The sequence below is a fragment of the Galeopterus variegatus genome, unplaced genomic scaffold (assembly GCF_000696425.1).
Source record: "Galeopterus variegatus unplaced genomic scaffold, G_variegatus-3.0.2 Scaffold3176, whole genome shotgun sequence".
Taxonomy (NCBI): domain Eukaryota; kingdom Metazoa; phylum Chordata; class Mammalia; order Dermoptera; family Cynocephalidae; genus Galeopterus; species Galeopterus variegatus.
Genome location: NW_007729287.1, coordinates 140,333 through 160,414, shown reverse-complemented (window position 1 = coordinate 160,414; position 20,082 = coordinate 140,333). Strand labels below are relative to the sequence as shown.

At 43.3% G+C, this 20,082-nt stretch overlaps 1 protein-coding gene across 1 annotated transcript in view; it reads right to left on the bottom strand.

The window, feature by feature from the left end:
• The window catches only part of GCKR (glucokinase (hexokinase 4) regulator), a 23,540-nt gene that overhangs the window by 2,405 nt on the left and 1,053 nt on the right, over positions 1-20,082 (bottom strand). The window contains 14 exon segments of the mRNA XM_008584221.1: positions 1,772-1,921; positions 10,418-10,501; positions 10,596-10,693; positions 11,010-11,106; positions 11,477-11,553; positions 11,905-12,002; positions 12,198-12,315; positions 12,920-13,037; positions 14,177-14,282; positions 16,958-17,052; positions 18,117-18,170; positions 18,355-18,421; positions 18,766-18,840; positions 19,222-19,289. Coding sequence (XP_008582443.1) covers positions 1,772-1,921; positions 10,418-10,501; positions 10,596-10,693; positions 11,010-11,106; positions 11,477-11,553; positions 11,905-12,002; positions 12,198-12,315; positions 12,920-13,037; positions 14,177-14,282; positions 16,958-17,052; positions 18,117-18,170; positions 18,355-18,421; positions 18,766-18,840; positions 19,222-19,289 — 1,305 coding nt within the window.

Here is a 20,082-nt window from a genome sequence, read left to right as displayed (position 1 = left end):
GCGGGCCCCCGGGCCGGTACGGGGGCAACACTGAGGGTTGCGATCCGTTGCCGGACACGGAAAAAGACAAAAAAAAAAAAGACAAAAATTATTATTGAGATATTTTATAATATTTTTGTATTAAGTCTTTGAAATCCGGTGTGTATTTTATAATTACACACCTCAACTGGGTGCTACACTTGCAATGTTAAAAAGTAAAATGTAGTCCTAGCACTATAAACTTGCATTTAATGAAAAAAAATTACATTGCTTCAGTTTTCAAGTAAAATTAAAAATTCAGTTTCTCAGTCACACTAGCCACATTTCAAGTGCTCAGTAGTCACATGTGACTGGTGGCCATCGTTTTGGAAGCAGAGGTATAGCTACATCTGATAAGTCCAAATTCTTGTCTGGCTTTAACTTTCCACAATCTTTTCCCTTTCTGCTCCTTCATAATCCCTCACTATTCTGTAAAGTGACTTTGCACTCTAGTTAGACCTGTGTCCCCAACATATCATGCCTAGTCCCCCTTCCAGGCTTTGGCTAATGCTCTTACATACAAAAATGCCTCTGCCCTTCACCTATCCAAGCCATAACCACCAGGCCTAGCTCAAATGTCACTTCTTCCATGAAGCCTTCTGTAGCGCGATAGTGCACACTGACCCCACTGTCTCTGTAGTTCTACTGGACTTCAATAACAACCATAAGTTGTTTTATGGACCTGGTGGGTGCTCACTAAATATTCATTAATTGATTCCTTTCTGGTAAAGTTGTCAGATTTGGCAAATAAAAATACAAGACATCCAGTTAAATTTGAATTTCAGATAAATAATGAAAAAAAATCATATAAGTACAGGATAAGTTTGTTTTAATTCCATTTTTCCATGAACTTTTTGAAGTACCTTCATATGTCCCAAACATTGCAAGGGACACACTTATACTAAAAAAGTATCCTTTATTTATCTGTAGTTCAAATTTAACTGGGTGTCCTATATTTTTACTTCCTAAATCTGGTAACTCCACTACCATGACCATCTGTCATGCTATCTGCTCAGTATCCATTCCTCCTCCTCCAGAACCAGCACCTTGATTTTCCTCTGGGGAAATATTGCTCCCCGACACTCAGGCCACATGGTTTGACTTGGGCTCACTTCCTGCCCCTTCCTCTGCCACCATCTTCAAGGGAAAGCTATGAACCAGGCTGGGCAGAGTGCCCTTCCCTAGGAGAACAGTGTGGTTCAGGCATGTGCATGTGACCCAAGCCAAGCCGATGAGAGCCCTCCCCCAGGGATTTGCAGAATCACAAGAACAGATAAGCACTCTTCTCATTAGGGTTGCTGAGGTGGTAGGACGTCAGGCTGGCACTACTAGTGTCCAATTTGCCACCTAATGGAGAAAACCTGCCTGAGAATGAGAGCAATACAGAGAAAAGCAGAGCTAAGGGCTGAAGGTTCTAGAACACATCATTAGAGTATCTGGGTCCACCTGCCCTAGAACTGTTCAGTTACATGAGCAGTCATCTGCCTTGTTTAGCTTAAACCAGTATAAACTGGGTTTCTCTCACATCCTTGTAATTGAAAGAATCTTGACTAATATAGTTTCACTAACACACACCCATGCATGCACATACAATTCTCAGAGGCAAGGATGCGCCTGATAGAAGTAGAGCGCAGAAGAAGAGTCAGTCAGCCCTTACCCCTACACACATCCATACCTCTGCAAAAATGCCCTCCTATGGCAGCCTAGGCATCGAGCCCAGGCCCCACCCTGCCCCACCCCATCATGTCCCTACCTGCAGTGTGGCCAGTGCCCACCAGAAGAGCTTGGAGTTGGCTATGCGGAGGTCCAACATGTGGTTTTGTAGGATCTTGCTGAGAAGCACGTGGGCCCCTGTACTCACTGTACTCAGCACCCACTTGTTGCTTAGCTCATGCTGGAACTTCTAAAAAGGGCAGACACAGAGGAGTATCAAAAACTAGAGGACAGGAAAGCAACAGGGTGGACAGCGTCCTGTTATCAGACAGAAAACCAACAATTAAGGGCCAAAATGCAGACATAATTTGTTTGACAAGCCCAGCATTTAAATGTTAGGACGGTAGGTTTAAACCAGGACTGTCTCGAGTACACCTGGTGGTTTCACCCATTTATGTTTTTGACCCCTGGGTAGACAGATATCTTCTCTGAGTTCTTCCATAGTAGGGTTTTGCTCATGCCAAAACTTCTTTTACTCCCTGGGTACCAGATAGGGGAGGAGTAGAAGGCCTGGGATTCATTCCACTAAACCACAGGCTCCTTGAGGGCAAAGATGGTATCTTACTCTGCTCCAGAGACCCAGTCCTTTTGACAATGGCTCACACATGGTTACTGATCTACACGTGTTTCTTAAAAAACAAATTCCATTTAATCCTTACAACAACCCTACAAAATAGGTTTTTCTATCCCCATTTCTACTTATGAGAAAACTAAAGGTCAGAAGTAAATCAGCTTGGATAAGCTCATATGATAGTGAGATGCAGAATCAGGACCTAAATCCTCAATGATGGCCTTTCCTACTTTGCCACAATCATCTCCTGGATAAATGAGCAAATGTACGTGAAAGCGTGTTGAAAACTAAAATGTTGTACAAACACATGGTACTGTGAGTACAACTGCCCCCTGTCCTTGGCCCTCATATCTTGCTCACTTTGTGGCACTTATAATATCTATTGCTGCACTTTCAGGGCAACAGGGGTCCAGTAAAGGTGTTGAGGGCATTAATTAATTGGTCCTAGCCATGCTGAGGAAAACAAGCTACTGCTACTTTTACTTCCTTATTCTGGAAGTCTAGAAATAGCTGGTCACACAATCCCCCAGAAGAGGATATACTGAAAACATTTAACAAGTGAATGACAAGGATACTGGGTACAACAACAGTTAATCTGACCAATCAGGACGAAGCTGGCTAGTATAGTACCGATGCATGTCAGACTGCCCTGTGGGAGAGAGGTCGATTAAATCTAGGTTATATCGTTAACTATATATACCATTAAACATTTACCATTAACTATCATTAACGCAAAAAAAAGTTTTTTAATTTTACATAACTTGGAGCTAGACACATTCATTTTAAAGTTCATATGGAAAAATAAGCCAGCAATTATAGCCAGGAAAATCCTTTAAAAAAAGAGCAATGAAGGGAGGATGAAACCTATTGGATATTAAACATACCATAAGGACTCTACAGTGAAACATATGTTAGTAGCACATCAATAGACAGACCAGTGGAACAGAATAGAAAGTCCAGAAATAGGCCGATGCACAGGGGAACTGAGTATGTGACACAGGTAGCATCTCAAATAACTCAGGAAGAGATGGGCTTAAAAAGATTATATTGGGACAATAGGATAATAACTTGGAAAATATAAAATGGGATTCATGTCTTAACTCATGAGAACAAACTCCTAATGAATTAAAGATCTAAATGTAAAAAAAAAGAGAGAGAAAAAGAAAGAAAGCATTTTTACAAAAAGAAAACATGGTTGGAATTCCTTTACAACCTGAGTTTTGGGAAAAGATTTCTGTGCCTCAAGAACCAAATTCAATAAAAGAAAGATGGATAAGTTCAACTTCAGGAAATTAAAACAAAGACTTTGGCATGGTTAAAACCCAGAGAAAATATTTACAGTATATATCAGAGATAAAAGGCTAATGACTTTAATTTACAAAGAACTCAGAATCGAGGGATCAAAAAGACCAAAAAACATGTTAGAAAAAAGGAGTAAAGCACCTGAACACACAACTGAAAAAAATTTTTAAATTTTACTAAAAACCTTTAAGCGTGTGAAAGATGCTCACCTTCACACATAGTAAGAGAAATACAAATGAAAACTACACAGAAACAGCATTTCTCATCTATCAGATTGGCAAAATCCTAAAGCTTCACAATCCTCTCAGAGAGGCTATACTGAGAATGGAAGCAGCCTTCTCGTATACTGCTGGTGTGTGAAGCCAAATGCTAAATCCCTATGAAGGGAAATTTTGCAATATCTAACAAAATTACAATGTGTTTTCCCTTTGACCCAGGTCTATTACTTCTAGAAATTTACCCCAAAGATTCACTTCTAACATTACGAACACACACACACACACACACACACACACACACACACATTTGCTGCATCATTATTGGTAATAGCGAAATATTAGAAACAACCTGAATGCCTGACATAGGAGATTGCCTGAGTAAACTATTGTATACATGGGATCACTTACAAAGGTAAAAACTAAGGAAGAAGAGCCCTATAAACCAAAATGATTTTTAGGATACCTTGTTAAAGCACAAAAGAGTATATAGTAAGCTGCCTCTTGTATGAGAAAGTGCAAAGTATATATACTCACACGTACACTTTTTTTGGCAAAAAGCAATGCAGGAGGATAAATCTGTAACTAACAAAATTGGTTACCTACAGGCATGAGTGGAAATGGGATGGAAGGAATAGGGAAGGGAATGGGACATCCCCTGTTTATAGTTTTTATAGTTTTGATCTTTAAACCATGTTATGTTCTCTATATTCAAAGATAAATCAAAAACTGAAAAAACTCTAAAATTGAGAACAAATAAAGACAGCTGAACATGTTTATCATATTGATAACATAACCACAGAGGGAAAAGAAAAGAATCAATCCAAGTGGCTTTTGAACACTTTACTCTCTTTCAGTGGGATACAATCAAAGGACAAAAAGAACGGCAAAGAAACTTTGAACATTTTTTAATAACTTTGTTAATGATAGTGCTATTAGGGTAGCAATTTCAAAACTGTTTAGTACGTATTGTAGAATTTAGTAAATATATCGATAATGTTGGAAATCAACATTCTTCCTAAGGGAAAGGGGATAGGAAAGTGAGAATATACATACATAAACATGCATATATGTTTATATGTGTGCGAATATAAATATATATACATACACACACACAATACACATACATATACACACACACACATATCCTTGTCCTTTCTACTGATAGGGCTTAGAGGCAAAGACACACTAAAGCACTGAACACACTTAGCACCTAGGTTTTCGAAAACCAGAACCCATTAACAAGAATCAGGGCTCCTTGGAGAAATGACTGATTACAGGACTGGACCAGGGAAAGTACAGGTAAGCCTGAGATGACGTTTTTGTATTCCTGCATAGGAGACTGACTGGGTAAACTATTGTATGTGCTCACACACACAAATATAAATAATAATGAGGAAAAGATCTGTAAACTGCAAGGTGAGGGATTTCCTGAATATCTTGTTAAGCAAAAAGGGTGTACTACCCTTTGCATAAGAAAAAGGGATTTTTTCTTTTTCTTTTTGCAAAAAGAAACACAGCAAAGAAGGTTCAAATATGGATGTGAATGTGTCACAAGAGCACAGGAGCCAGCTTGAATGAGCTCTCATTTTGAACGTTAAAATGAGTAATGAAAAATGACAGGAATAGATTAAAACACGTTTAACAACAACGTGAGTCCATACTGATATTAAAAATAAACAAACATGGGCCGGCCCGGTGGCGCACTGGATAGTGTGCCGCTTGGGAAGCGCGGCGGCGCTCCCGCCCAAGGGTTCGGATCCCACATACAGACCGGTTCCCGCTCACTGGCTGAGCGAGGCGCGGGAGCAACACCGAGGGTTGCGATCCCGTTGCCGGTCCCCGGTCCGGTACGGGGGCAACACTGAGGGTTGCAATCCGTTGCCGGACACGGAAAAAGACAAAAGACCAAAATAAATAAATAAATAAATAAATAAATAAATAAACAAACATGGATGGGGTGGGGAGAGAAGAGAAAATTTCCTTTACAGAAGAATGTCAACTAATAAATACGGAAAGAAAGAACAGAAATAGAAAACTATCATTTTAAAACCACCATATAATAATCGATTAAACCAAGAATCATCAGTGGACGCTAAAACCATTGGATGAAAGATTGCTAAGAAACAGGATACAGAGAAATCTAACAGAACCACCTTAAACAAATGATCAAACATAGCATCACCAATAAAGGGGCAAACTGGTATCAGGGGCCTCCTGATATGACACACTGATAAGGGCACAGCCTCCCCTAGCCGTACTCCTGGCAAAAGTTGGGGTTTTTTTGTCTTTTTTAAAGATGACTGGTAGGGGGATCTTAACCCTTGACTTGGTGTTGTCAGCACCACACTCACCCAGTGAGCTAACCGGCCATCCCTATATGGGATCCAAACCCGTGGCCTTGGAGTTATCAACATCGCACTCTCCCGAATGAGCCATGGGCTGGTCCCTGGCAAAAGTTTTAACCTGAATATAATAAAGAAACAATAGGGCAAATCCAAAGTGAGGCACGTTCTGGAATACAATGGTCCTAGACTTCTAAAATGTCAATGTCATGGAAGACAAAAAAAAAAAAAAATAGGCTGAGGAACTCGTCTAGATTAAAGGAAACCAAAGAGACCTGAAACTAAATCCTTGACTGGATCTTGGATCTGGAAAATAAAAATAATACAGGGGTAACTGGGGAAATTTGGATGTGGTCTGGATATTATGCACTAGTATTGTATTAAATGTCATTTTCCTGAGTGGATAATTATATTGTAATTATGTAGGTGAATGCCTTTGTTCTTAGGGGATACATGCCAAAGTAATTAGTGTGAAGTGTCATGATATCTCCAATTATCTTTCAAATGATTCAGGGGAAAAGAGGGATAGGAAGCAAACATGGCAAATGTTAACCAGTGAATCTCTGGCGAAGCACATGAGTGTTCATTGTACTATTACTGCAATCTTTCTGTAGGAATGAAATTTTTCAAAATATAAGTGTGGGGGCAGTTTACATCAAAAATATTTCCACAACTACAGATTTACCAGCCCTAAAGGAAGCCTTATTTCAAACAATTCCAATCCATTTAGAAAGATAAAACCAGCACCAAGCAAAAGACAAAAACCACAGAGGAGAAGATTGATAGATTTGACTACATAAAAATGTAGATAAAATATCTCTACATCAAGAACATAGAAATAGGGCTGGTTGGTTAGCTCTGTTCATTAGAGTGCAGTGTAACAGCACCAAGATCAAGGGTTCAGATCCCCATACCAGCCAGCTGCCATAAAACAAACAACCCCCCCGCAAAACAAAACTTAGAAATAAAAGAGAATAACAAACTGAGGAAAAATATAGAACACGAAAAAAGGGCTTCTGTCTTTGCCATACACACCCCCTCTTACTAATCAGTAAGAAAAGTAAATAAATATCCCTCCAAAAGAATGGTGAATACAGGGCCGGCCCGTGGCTCACTCGGGAGAGTGCAGTGCTGATAACACCAAGGGACCGGGTTCGGATCCCATATAGGGATGGCCGGTTCACTTACTGGGTGAGTATGTCGCTGACAACACCAGGTCAAGGGTTGAGATCCCCTTACCGGTCATCTTTAAAAAAAAAAAGTGACAGAAAAAAAAAAAAAAAGAATGGTGAATACACCCAAAATACATGAAGAAGCAAGCAGTACATGAAAGAAAAAAAATCAAGCTGGCCAAATACATATCTTTAAGCAGTCAACCTCCACAGGAATTAAAAATATATAAAACAACACTAAAATGCCTTTGTTTTGTTTGGTTGCTTTGCTCATTAGCAAAGATTAAAAAGACAGATACTACCCAGTGTTTATGAGGGTGTGAGGGAACAAGCAATTTTACACTTTGTCCGTAAACAAACAAAAGAAGTCAATTTGACCATATGTGTCAAAACGCCTTCAATTTTTTTTTTGACCCAGTGATTCCACTTTTGGGGGAAATTTTCATAGTGAAATAGTCAAATGAACAAAAGGTGTGTGTATAAGGATGTCTGGTGCAGCATTTTAATAAAAATCATCATATTGAAACTATCTCCACATCTGACAATTAAGGTTAGAGTAAACAAATTATGGTACATCCAAACAGTGGAATATTACATTGACATTAAAAATGATGGCATACCGCTTGGGAGTGCGGCGGCGCTCCCGCCGAGGGTTCGGATCCCATGTTGAGACTGGTTCCCGCTCACTGGCTGAGTGCGGTGCGGGCGCAAACACTGAGGGTTGCGATCCCGTTGCCGGTCTCCAGTACGGGCGCACCACCGAGGGTTGCGATCCCATTACTGGTCAGTAAAAAAGACAAAAAGAAAAAAAAAATGATGGCATAGATGTATTAGTACAGAAAGGAGTTCATAATTTTAAATGAAGAAAAGCAGCGTAAAAACAGCATGTCAATATGGTCTTATTTTTGCACATATATATTTACATATGCATAGAAAAGAAGTCTAGAAGGGTATTCTCCAAAATTTCTAAGAGCGTTTTTTTGGAAATCAGTGGATTATGGATGATTTTTTTCTTCTTTTGTATTTCTGTGTTTTCTAAAGTTTTTACAGTGAAAATGTATTGCTATTAAAATAATATTTTTGTTTAAAAATACAGTTGTTTAAAAGATTGTGGAATATACTATAAAGCTTATGTACTTCACAGGGCCTGGTTTTACAAAGCCTTGCAGATTCAAATATTGACCTTGTGGAGGACTGGAAATTTTCCTCAGGCTATAAAGTCTCTAGTGTAAGATAAAGATTTGTGGCACAGCAGGTTGCTGGCTCAAGGACAGACCAGTTACTGATTGTTATGTAAAGATACTGAGAAATTGCTGTAAGAAGGACTGTTTGCTAAGATCAAGCCGTTGTTGATAGGACCACTTAATTGCCTTACTGGAATGTCATCTGGCTTGTTTCACTGAAAGTTACCAGCGTATATTGTTAAACTATAACCCCACCTATGTTCTCTTCCTGTAACTTCCTGGTCTGGAAAATAAATGCAGGAAGAGAACCCCAGTTCAGGGTTAATTTCCTGAGGAAGGGTTGCCTCTCACTGGAGGGAGCGTTCTAGGGAAGTTAACCACTTCGGGGCTCCTCACTGCTCAGAAGAGATGGGCTTTGAGTAATCCTTTGCATCTTCGTCACCCAGGGTAAGTAGGGTGACAAATCCGTGGGGGGCAAAGCAACACAAAGCAACAAAAGATCACAGATTATCATTTCCTATTATATCCCCTATCTCTGGAACAGCACCTGGCATGTGATAGGTGCTTAAAAAATATTTGTTGAATAAACAAAAGAATCCAGCTTAACTCTTAGATGTGGTTGAAATTCATTTTGTGTGGCAAAATAAACCATGGACTTAGACACACAAAATCTGGGTTCACATCTTGACTCCTGTCTTAACCAAGATCACATCCCTTAATCTCTTAGTTTCAAACATACATTCCTCAGAAGATTGTCATGAGAACTTAGATAATACATGTGAGATACTTTTTAAAGGGCAAAGGGTATTAGGTATTATGCATATTAGGTATTACCATTGTATAATAGAACCTATAAGTGTAGAGAGGTATGTAAGGGTACTTCAAAAAGTACATGGAAAGATTTGCATTGTCTTTTAATTCTATTTTTCCACAAACTTTTTGAACTACTCTCATATAACATAAAGGAGGGGTCAAGATGATGTGAGGTTAATTAGAGAAGACTTCCTAGAAGATGGGAGATCTTAAAGGAGACAATGAATGTGGAAAGCATGCCAAGAAGCAGGAATGTAATAAATGGACACTGCTTGGAAGGGAAGACAAAGATATGCCTTGGTAGGAGACTGGATCCCCTGCTCAGGGGGAGAGAACGTTCCAGAAGAGTTCTGAGTCTAGGTAAGGCAGCATACCAGCTGTGTCTGGTTAGCTCAGGAAGCTTCCTGAAGGAGGTGGGTTGAATAAAGGATGAGAGACCACATCTCACCAGGGCAACCCTTCAGGGCTCTGATCCCACCCTACGGAGGGTGGGCAGGTGGTATGTGAGAAAACTGAGGGCCAGAGATATAAAATTCCTTTCTTTCTTGGGCCGCACAGCAGCACTGGACTGGAGCCCAAATTTCCTGATGTCCACTCCAAACTCTAAACTGTGAAGTGCACACAAACTGTTATTTTTATAATTATTATCAGTGCTTGTACTGGATTGTAATTTCATTAGCAAACAGGGACTATATCAGTGTAATATTATTTGCAGCAAATTCCGCACAGTATAACTTGCAAAAAAAAAAAAAAAAAAAAAAAGAAGTGGCTTAAAGGCTTTTGGATAATGATATGACTATAGTATTGACAATTAACCTGTCCCAAAGGGCAAATGAACATCTGTTGGGTGACTGGTGATCTATCCTGCACTTTTTGCATATTCCTAGAGAGAGCTGAACCCAGTAGCCCATTGCCTTGGAAACTCTGACTAGTGACCTGGAAACCCAAGAACTTGCTCAGCTGGCTTTGTGGAGGTCCGACAACCCTTCAAGCTTTCTACCCTCCAGGCTTGGGTTTTCCAGTTTCTAGAATATCTCCCCCTCTGAGCCCCTCACCACAGATATTACCTTCTTATTCCCCATACCTGGATGAAGTTCCCTTCATATTCAAAGAAAAGCAGTGGCCATGTGATGCTGATGATGGAAGGCAAGAGCTTCTTCAGAGCAGTCTGAGGAGAGAGAGAGAGGAGCAGGGGAGGTCTCTGCAGGAAGGCCTGGCTGGAGCTGCCTCCCAGGGTTCCCTCCTCATGGCTGGACCCTCACCGGCAAGGACTGCCCCACAGTGCTGTGCACCAGGGCCTGGATGTTGCTGGTCTTCTCTCTCACCTGCTCCACCAGTGTCTACACCTCTGTGAGGTTGTCTAGGAAAGGCAGAAGGCATCACAGTTGAAGAGTTGGCTGTGCAGCGGTTCTTCCACTCCTCCAGGGTCCGGTCAGGATACTCAGCCCTGTCCCTCCCTCTGGGAAGGTTCCCCAAGACCCAGAAAAATGACAACTCCTCTGAGTCACTCTCCTGCCTCCATCCCTTCACCCACAGCACCCATCTCCCCTCTCACCATCCAGGGTGAAAATGAAGACCACAGTGTCAGTTTCCACGAGGGATGGCAGGATGGAAGTCAGGAAGTCCTCCTGGGAGAAGGAGAACTTGGGACCGACAGCACCCATCTCCCCTCTCACCATCCAGGGTGAAAATGAAGACCACAGTGTCAGTTTCCATGAGGGATGGCAGGATGGAAGTCAGGAAGTCCTCCTGGGAGAAGGAGAACTTGGGACCCTGGGGCAGAGGAAGATGGGGCACTCCTTCCCATGAACACACTCTAGAGCACAGACTTGAAGACTGATGAGGACCTTAGAGGACATCTAATACAGCCATTTTGTCTACAGATGAAAAACTAAGGTTCAAAGAGGTAAATGTTATGCCCAAGATGATGTAGCAAGTCAGTGGACTAGAGCCAGGTTTCGGGGGTAAATCCAGAGCTTTCCAAACTCCCCGTGCTACCCCAAAGCTTTGCAACCTTCAGCCCACATTCCCTTCTCTATCTATCCCATTGTTCTCCCCCCACTTGTCTCCCCCTTCCCCTTTCCTTCTACCCTCTGCACAACAGTGATCATCACAAACTCCCCAAGTCCTGTCCTCCTCTGACCTGATTGGTGAGCTCATCCTTCTGGTTAAACATGTCACTGTGATCAGCAATGAGAAAGCCACGGATATCTTGGAAATCTGGGAAGTTTAGGGACAGTGAGAAGGGAGTGATGGATTTTTTAGGAAAGAAAGGTTCTGGGCTTCAGGGGGTGTCAGTGGGGCTGGGAGGAAAGCAGCAGGTGGGCGTGGGGTGAGGAGTAACCCGAGTGGGAGGCCGTAGCTAAGCACGGCAGTGGGAGGTGGGGGTTGAGGGATCAAGCACTGAGTTGGTGTTCAAAGGAAGGAGCATGTAACTGAAATGCCTATTTAGATAGGGCAGGATAGACACTGCAGAACCTCCACGGATTGGGAGTAGGAAAGTGTTTGGATAGTGGACCAATGGATTGGGATGAAGAGGAATCAGGAAAAATGTCTGGACTGGGGTCCCACCAGCACCAAAGGTGTGGATGCACTCCACTCCATCCATGATGGCGATGATGCCCAGCGTCTGCCAGCCAACCAAGTGCACTCGGCCTTTCTTCTCCAGGCTGACAATGGGTCCGATGTGAGGACATGAGGGGAGAGAACACAGTGAAAAGAGGTCGGAGGCACACATGGAAGAGCACAGGGGTGAAGAAACAATAACCCTGCTCTGACCATCCAGCACGCAGACCCACAACCTTCACTTCATGGTCTCCTTCCCCATCCAGGCCACATAACCCTTCAAATACAAATCACCACACCTGCTGCTAACTTGCTTCATCAGGGTGGCAATCTTGGAGCTTTGGCTGTAGGTCATCTGACGAGCCCGCTCAAACATCCGCAAGATTTCCAGGAGGCATCTGGGGAAAATGCCACCAGCTCCCAGGGAGAGCCCAGTGCCTCCTCAGAAAGCCTGGGTAGCACCCCCCCCCCAAGGGAAAGGCACAATTTCCTTAAACCAAGTTCCACTGGTCCCTGATGGAGGTGCACAGAGTGGAGCTAGACTGTGTTCAGGAGGGGCAGCAGGGGCTTCAGTAGGCAGAAAAGGAAAGAGCAGGAAGCGGGATAAGGGCATCAAAAGAGCACAGGGAGGGAGACAGGATCTAAGAGTTGCTGAAGAGGTAACTGGAAGCTGGGGCCAGAGACCCTGCTGAGGGCAGGAGGCCCATAGCAGAATGGGCTCTACCTTGCATGACCTGGACCACATCCAAGGACCCTGGTCTAGCTGTGAAGGCCCCAGGCAGGCTCACAGATTAGGTCTGGACCTGAGGAATCCAGGATCCACTGGAAACAATCCAGACTCTGCAACCATGTGACAGGAACAGCAGCATTCATTTGCCAGCTCTTTTTCTGGGGGGAGGTGGTGGGGCCATGGTCTGCCTGCCACCAGGCCAGTCTCTGGATCTGGACCTGCCATCGCCCATCCACACCACTCTGCCCTCTGCTTGACTTTGATCACTCTTTCTTCCAGACCCTCCCAAACTTTGAGATGCTGCAATGCCCCGGTCCATAGTCTTATTGGCTGCTAATAACAGGGTTTCCAGCAGGACCTTGGTGGCACTTCCACCTTTCATCTGGGAGGAGCCACTGAGACCCTCAGGCTAAGGAGGCAATGACATCCAGGAGTCCACCAGTTAGTGATCCCTGTGCATGACCCCCGGTTAGTGACCCCTGGGCATGCATTTGATAGTATTGGTGGCCCCCAGTGTGTTGTGAGGAGGAGTGCTGGTGTAGGCTTAACTGAGAAGAGGAGAAGAGAGAGAGAAAGGGCCACCTCTAGTCATTCTTACAGTACATTCAGGACTCTAGGGAGGAAGACACAATGATGGGTTTCTTGTCAGCTGGGTAAGGATTTTTCAGAGAATGCTTTTCTTTGGCAGAACTTTCTCCCTACCTCCCACTACCACCAAAAATGTCAATCCACACATCACATTTCATATGCTTTGGACAGACAAATGAAGCAGCCATTGCAATGGATCAGCACACCATCAGACAGATTACAGCAAAAAGAATGATCAGAGCAGTGGCTGAGAAAAGATTTAAAGTCATCAATGGCAGAGAGGAGGAAAGAGAGACGAGCATCTGGGAGATGAAAGCGATCGAACTCTCGTATAAAATGAAATTTTGCCTTCTTATCTCACAGAAGGAAGATTGAGGAGAATGTCACAGATGTGCCCATCATGGGCAGAGGGAGGCAGAGGCAGGGATTTGGCTAAGGCCCTTGTAAGGCCAAAGTAAGGGTACATGGCACTAGTGAGATGTGTCCACACCCAGAGAAGAAAAAAGGAACAGGAGCACTGGAGGCTAAGAAGGCCCACCCAGTTTTGGAGAGGATTTAAAAAGGCAGGAGAATGAAACTGCACCCCATTTTTTTTAAAGCCCACATTCGAAATTTAAATACATTAAGAGAGACAGAATGAGACATAATAGTGGCTGTTCAATGCTGTCTATACATAAATGGAATAGAGCTCCTCTAAACAGAAACTGCCCTAGATCACTGAAGTGTTTGATGATCACTGATTTGAGAGACAGGGTTGAAATGAAGAGAAAACATCTTAAGGTGAAAAAATAAATGAGAAAATAGGATTTGATTTATATAACATTTTAGTTGACACACTAGGCCTCAAGAATTTAGGCAAGATGTAACCGAACCTAAAATCAGAGGCCCTAAGGAAGCGGCAAGCAATTCCCAGACGGGGTGGAGGTGGAGAAGATAGAAAAAAGGAGAGAGAGGCCCTACCCCGACTGCAGGACTGAGCACAAAAGCTTTCTGTTTCTCTTGCATTTCATGCATCCGCTCTGCTACTTGTTGGAATGTTGAACTCCAGTCTTCAATCGGGTCATTTCTGGGATGGAGAGAGACACAGATGTGAGGAGATCGTCTATGAGGATCTAAAGGAAGTGCCTTAGCTGGGAGACAGGATCAAAGACCACATTGGGATTGGGGGTCAGAGGTCAACACCTTCATAGAGATGCTTTGGAGCTCACAGAGACCCTGTGTCCCTGAGCCCCAAGGATGGGGGCTAATAAAACATTCAGTAACTTAAGCCCAGAGCAAAGCCAACACTCAAGTTTAAAGTTCCAGCCTGAGACAAGAACCTTCTTGTATCCTGGTCCTTGCATAAGCCCCATTGCCATGGCCACACCAACTTCGTCCTCTGTAGGCCCCTGGGGGAATGCCTGTCATCCAAACATCAAAATTGCCACATTGTCTCCATCTCAGGGACCACCAGAAGCCCTTCCCTTTCCTGGAAATATATTCCAGAAATCCCTTCAAAGAGTGAATCCTCACTACCTGAGGATGGGATAACAGTCTTTACAAGGGAACCAAGCTGCAAGGTATGAAGTGTAGCACCTAACAGTTGGTGAACATTCCTTGAACGAATTAATCAGGAACAAACCAAAGTGTTAATAAGAAAAAAAGAGCTTCAGGCTTGTTATCTGCTTAGTTAAAAATCATGGAATCTCAAAAATGAGAATCTTCTGTAATTGATCTCTAATGGCTTGTTAGGGGATAATTTGTGAATCACCCATTGCGGCAGGGCCTCAAAGAGCTACCTCTGTAGGTGGCTTTATGAAAGTCCCCTTATCATCCCATCACTGCAAACGTTCTAACTCTTCTTGAACTATTTTTACAGTTTTCTTCTGTATTAGTTCTAGGGCAGACAAGTCTCACATATTTCATAACCATTGTGTAAAGTGTGTCCTGTCATCTGTCCTCAAACTATTTCTGGAACTTCCTAGAGACCTCAGAAAGAGGAGACTTGGGCAAAGAAAGGAAACAGTGTCCATATTGTGTGGTTTAAAATTGAAATTCCCAAACTTGGCTGGACATCAAAATCACCTAGGGAGTTTCATTTTTTTATACTACCTATTTCTGGGTATCATGTCCACCCTGAGACCCAGATTTAGCAGTTCTAAAGTAGAAACAAAAAATCTGTATTTTTTAAAAGCTTCCCAGACAACTCTGAAGATCAGCCAAGTTTGGGAGCCACTGACTTAAAGAACAACTGGAAGTTCTCCATGCCTACATTATTTAAAATTCTTCATCTCACTTAGTCAGAGGGCCTGAAGGTAGTTAGCATCCATTGCAGCAGATACGTTTTGGTGGAGAGTCCTCCATGAAAAGGATCAGGATTAGGAGTATCTGAGACTCATTTACACCCTGGTAACAATTATACTGCAAGCCTAGAATCTGAGAGGTGAAAAAGTACCACAGAAAGAACCCAGCTCTTCCCCCTCCCCAAGACCACCACTAAAAACACGAAGCTGCTCTAAAATAATCAACAAGGCTTTCCTGGAATCCCTCCAGAGACAGGAAGCCCTTAGCTTCATCAGGTGACCCACTCCAATGGTATATTTAGCAGAGTTCCCCAACCTGGTGTGCGTGCACTGGAATTTCCAGGGATACTTTCAAATCTGAGAGGTGAAAAAGTACCACAGAAAGAACCCAGCTCTTCCCCCTCCCCAAGACCACCACTAAAAACACGAAGCTGCTCTAAAATAATCAACAAGGCTTTCCTGGAATCCCTCCAGAGACAGGAAGCCCTTAGCTTCATCAGGTGACCCACTCCAATGGTATATTTAGCAGAGTTCCCCAACCTGGTGTGCGTGCACTGGAATTTCCAGGGATACTTTCAAAAAATAGGTATTTCAGGGCCTTTCCCCAAGCCTACAAAATCACAAGGGGCTAAGAATCTTCTTCCTTCCTTATCTTTTTCTGGTGGCTGGCCGGTATGGGGATCCTAACCCGTGACCTTGGTGTTATAAGGCTGCACTCTGAGCTAACCAGCCAGCCCTTTTCCTTATATATTTTTAAAATTTATCAATATACATTTTCCTTATATTTTTAAATGCATCCCAGGCAGCTCACATACAGAACCACATTGAGTACTATCGGTTTAACATGTTGACTTTCTCTGAGATTAAAGTGGCCATTTCGATAGAGAAAAAGAGGGAGGTGATTTGGTAGCACAAGGCTCTCAGAAAAGGAAACAGGGTGGGAGATTTGAGTAGTTAGAGGGGAACAAAGGGGTGTCTGAAATGATGATAGAGAACTACACTAAAATAAGGGAGCTAGGCAAAAAGGAGTAGGGGCCACTTGGCACCCACTACTACAATTTTAAAAGATGCTTGGGGCTCACCCCAAATAAAAATACAGATCTTTGTGGCATCCACATTTCTGACCCCTTATTGTTCTCTGGCCCTTGTTTTCCTTGCCTCTTCAATCCCTGTTTTGAATGTATGCTATCTTTTATTTTATATATACTTTGTAAGCCACCTTCAATCATTTCTGAAGCAAGGAGAGAATAATTAAACAAACATACCAACAAACAAAAACCTCATAAGCTTAGGGGCACCCCATACTTACTTTAATATTCTGGGATTTGGTGAATATTTGGGATTTGGAATTGATATTCATCTGTCCTCTCCTTTGCAATTGTACTATAGACTTTGACATGCTCCCTCCCAGCCTCCCCCAGGGCTGGCCAGTCACCACCTGTCATTACAGAAGGCTCACCTGGCCATGCTCACTGGATTGAAACCAACCAGGACTGGCACGAAGACATCTGTGTTATCCATGCAGTAGTCCATCTGGCCTGCCACAAAGGGAGCCTGCTGGCGGGGAGAGAGGAGCAGATGACGAGGGGGGTTCCTCTGAGTGTTGCCTGAGGCCTACATGCATCGGAATCCCCCCAAATGCTCATGACAAATACAGATTCCTAGGCCCAGTTAAGATCTATTGGATCCAAATTTGAAGGGCCCACATTCTTAACAAGTATCCCAAGGGCACTACATTTTTTAAAAGTTCCCCAAGGAAATCTTCTGCACAGTAAAGTCTGAAAACTATTGAACTAAATTGTAAACTCCCTGAAGTCAATATCCATCCACATCTAACACTGCTGGGATCTCGTTTCTGCTCAGTGAATTCTTAGAATCAGAGAGCTGCAGAGTTGAGAAGAAACTTGGGGTCATCTAGCCCAGTGCATCTCAAACAGACTACTTGGGAATCTTATTAAAACGCAGATTTGGACTCAGTTGGTCTGGGGTGGGGCCAAAGATTCTGCATTTCTAACAACTCCCAGGTGACACTGATGTTGCTGGTGCAGGGACCATGCTAATTAGTAAGGCACTAGTCCAGGTGACAGATTTTTCTGTAACGGGCCAGAGAGTAAATATTTTAGACTATGTGGACCCTATGATCTCCATCAAACTACTCAACCCTATGGTTGTAGCATGAAAGAGGACATAGACCACATGTAAACACGAATGGCTGTGTTCCAATAAAACTTATTTAGAAGACAGGCAGCTGGCTGGATTGGCCTGCTAGTGTAGTCAGCTGACCCTGAGACTAGTCTGTCTATCTTGGTTGTTTTTTGGTTTTTTTGGTGGCTGGCAGGTACAGGGATCTGAACCCTTGACCTTGGTGTTATAACACCACGGTCTAACCAACTGAGCTATGTGGCCAGCCCTTGGCTGTTATGGATTGATACATAGTTATTCTAAGATCCCTTCCCACATTCATAGAACTGGATCCAAATTAGTGAAACTAAAATCAAGATTTCTTGTGTAAACTTTGTTTCCTAGCACCCACCTCATCAATCTATCTTCCATGCTTTTCCATTCCCATCCCCTTCCTCCCTGTAAAATTGGTCCACTCGATCTGTCTTCACACTCACAGAAAGTCCCACTGAAATGCCAATGACGATCACTCTCTTCTTCCCAGCAGTCACCTAGGAGAGGTGGATGGGCAAGGTAGTGCAACTGGGAAGACTCTAGGGTACAAACCTATTGCGTGAGAGATCAGGGCCAGGGCCAGGAAAGGAAATAGGCTTTGGCTGAATGTTCGGGCTTTTATATCCCCATGAGAAGGAATAGACAGATGTCTCTTGTTGAATGTCAGTAGAATGCACAGACCTTCTTCAGTTCCTCAATCCCATGCAAGGCACTGTCTTCTGTCCCCTCCCTAGAGGCCACCACACACCTAAGAGGACAGACTCAAGGTAAATGGCAGTGATTGGGAAGCAGAAAGCTATGGTTTATTAGGGCAGGCTACATTGAGAGAAAGGAATGAACAGAAAACTATCCTTGAACGAGCACCCACTGTTTGATTGGCACCATGATAGACACTCCAGAGTTGAAAAAGCCAAATACCTGCCAAACTTAGTCAGGCAACATAAGTATGTGAAGTGGGCCAAGTGGAAGGCAATAAGGAATGGTAGGGACCAAAGCAAACTGGACACAATCTCTGCCTAAAGGCATTCAAATTCAATTTCTAAAAAACACTATTCAGGCCAAACAAAATACTCATAAGCCAGTTTGACTTACTTGTCACCTCCTGGAATGAGGTAGGTGTAAAGAGGTTTCTGTCCTAAACCTTTCATCAGCTGGTTAAAGGAAACGTGTTGAAGGGGAGAGGATTTGAAGAAGTAATCACAATGGAGGAAGAATTATCTTGGATTTCCAACCCCTAGAGGGCAGAAGCTGTACAATGATTCTCTTAGGCCAGTGCTTAACCCAGCCCTACGTGGAATCTGGCACTTAAAGATGCAACTTGTAGATGATTATTGGGGGTTCATGAGATGTAGAGACATTGGCAATAGACTGGTGGGGCTCAGATGGGCTCAGAACAAATGGGACTTCCTGGTGAGATCTAGCTTTTGCAGGCCTAGAGCCCAGGTATAGTGAGACGTCCACCAGGGAGCTTAGCTATTATGAGTTTTATGGTCCTGAGAGTCACCCTCAGAGGAGGAAGGGAGGAAAACTAGGATCAGGGTGCTCACCGACATAAGGAATGCCATTCGGCCAGAGGTACCCCCTCCACTCAGCACCACCAGCCCGCCATCTGGCTTCTGAAAAAGGAAAAATGCCTACGTCACCAGGGCCCAGTCAGGTTGGGGGAAGCATAGTCTTTTCTTTGTTGGTAATGAAAGAGGAATTGGTGAGCCTCCTTATCCCTCCCTCCCCACAAATTGAACAGAATATAGGCAGTGTGGTGTAGCAAGAAAGAACACTGGATTGGAGAAAGAAACTTCAGTTTGACTCCTATCTCTGGCTTAGCTACTTATTCAAACCCTTACTTATTCCAGAAAAGACTGAAAGTAGCTTCGTCATCTAAATAAAAATAAATACTAAAAGCCAGCATTATCCAGCAATTATTATCTGGGTGTATTTGGGCAGGCTACTGTGATTACCCTTTCTAAGTCTTTGTTTTCTCATCTGAAAAAAAGCAGAGACAATAATACCAGCGTTATAGGTTTTCATGAGGGTAATGGGTGTGAAAATGTATTGTCAACTATAAAGTACTATGCAGATAATAGTTATCATTATCATTATTATTGATTAATAAGAAGACAATAAGGATCCAAAAGGAAGGACTGGAAGAAGGGAGAACTGAGATCTATAAAAGTGAGAAATGAATGGGCCGGCCCGGTGGCGCACTGGATAGTGCGCCACTTGGGAAGCGCGGCGGCGCTCCCGTCCGAGGGTTCGGATCCCACATACAGACCGGTTCCCGCTCACTGGCTGAGCGAGGCGCGGGAGCAACACCGAGGCTTGCGATCCCGTTGCCGGTCCCCGGTCCGGTACGGGGGCAACACTGAGGGTTGCGATCCGTTGCCGGACACGGAAAAAAGACAAAAGCCA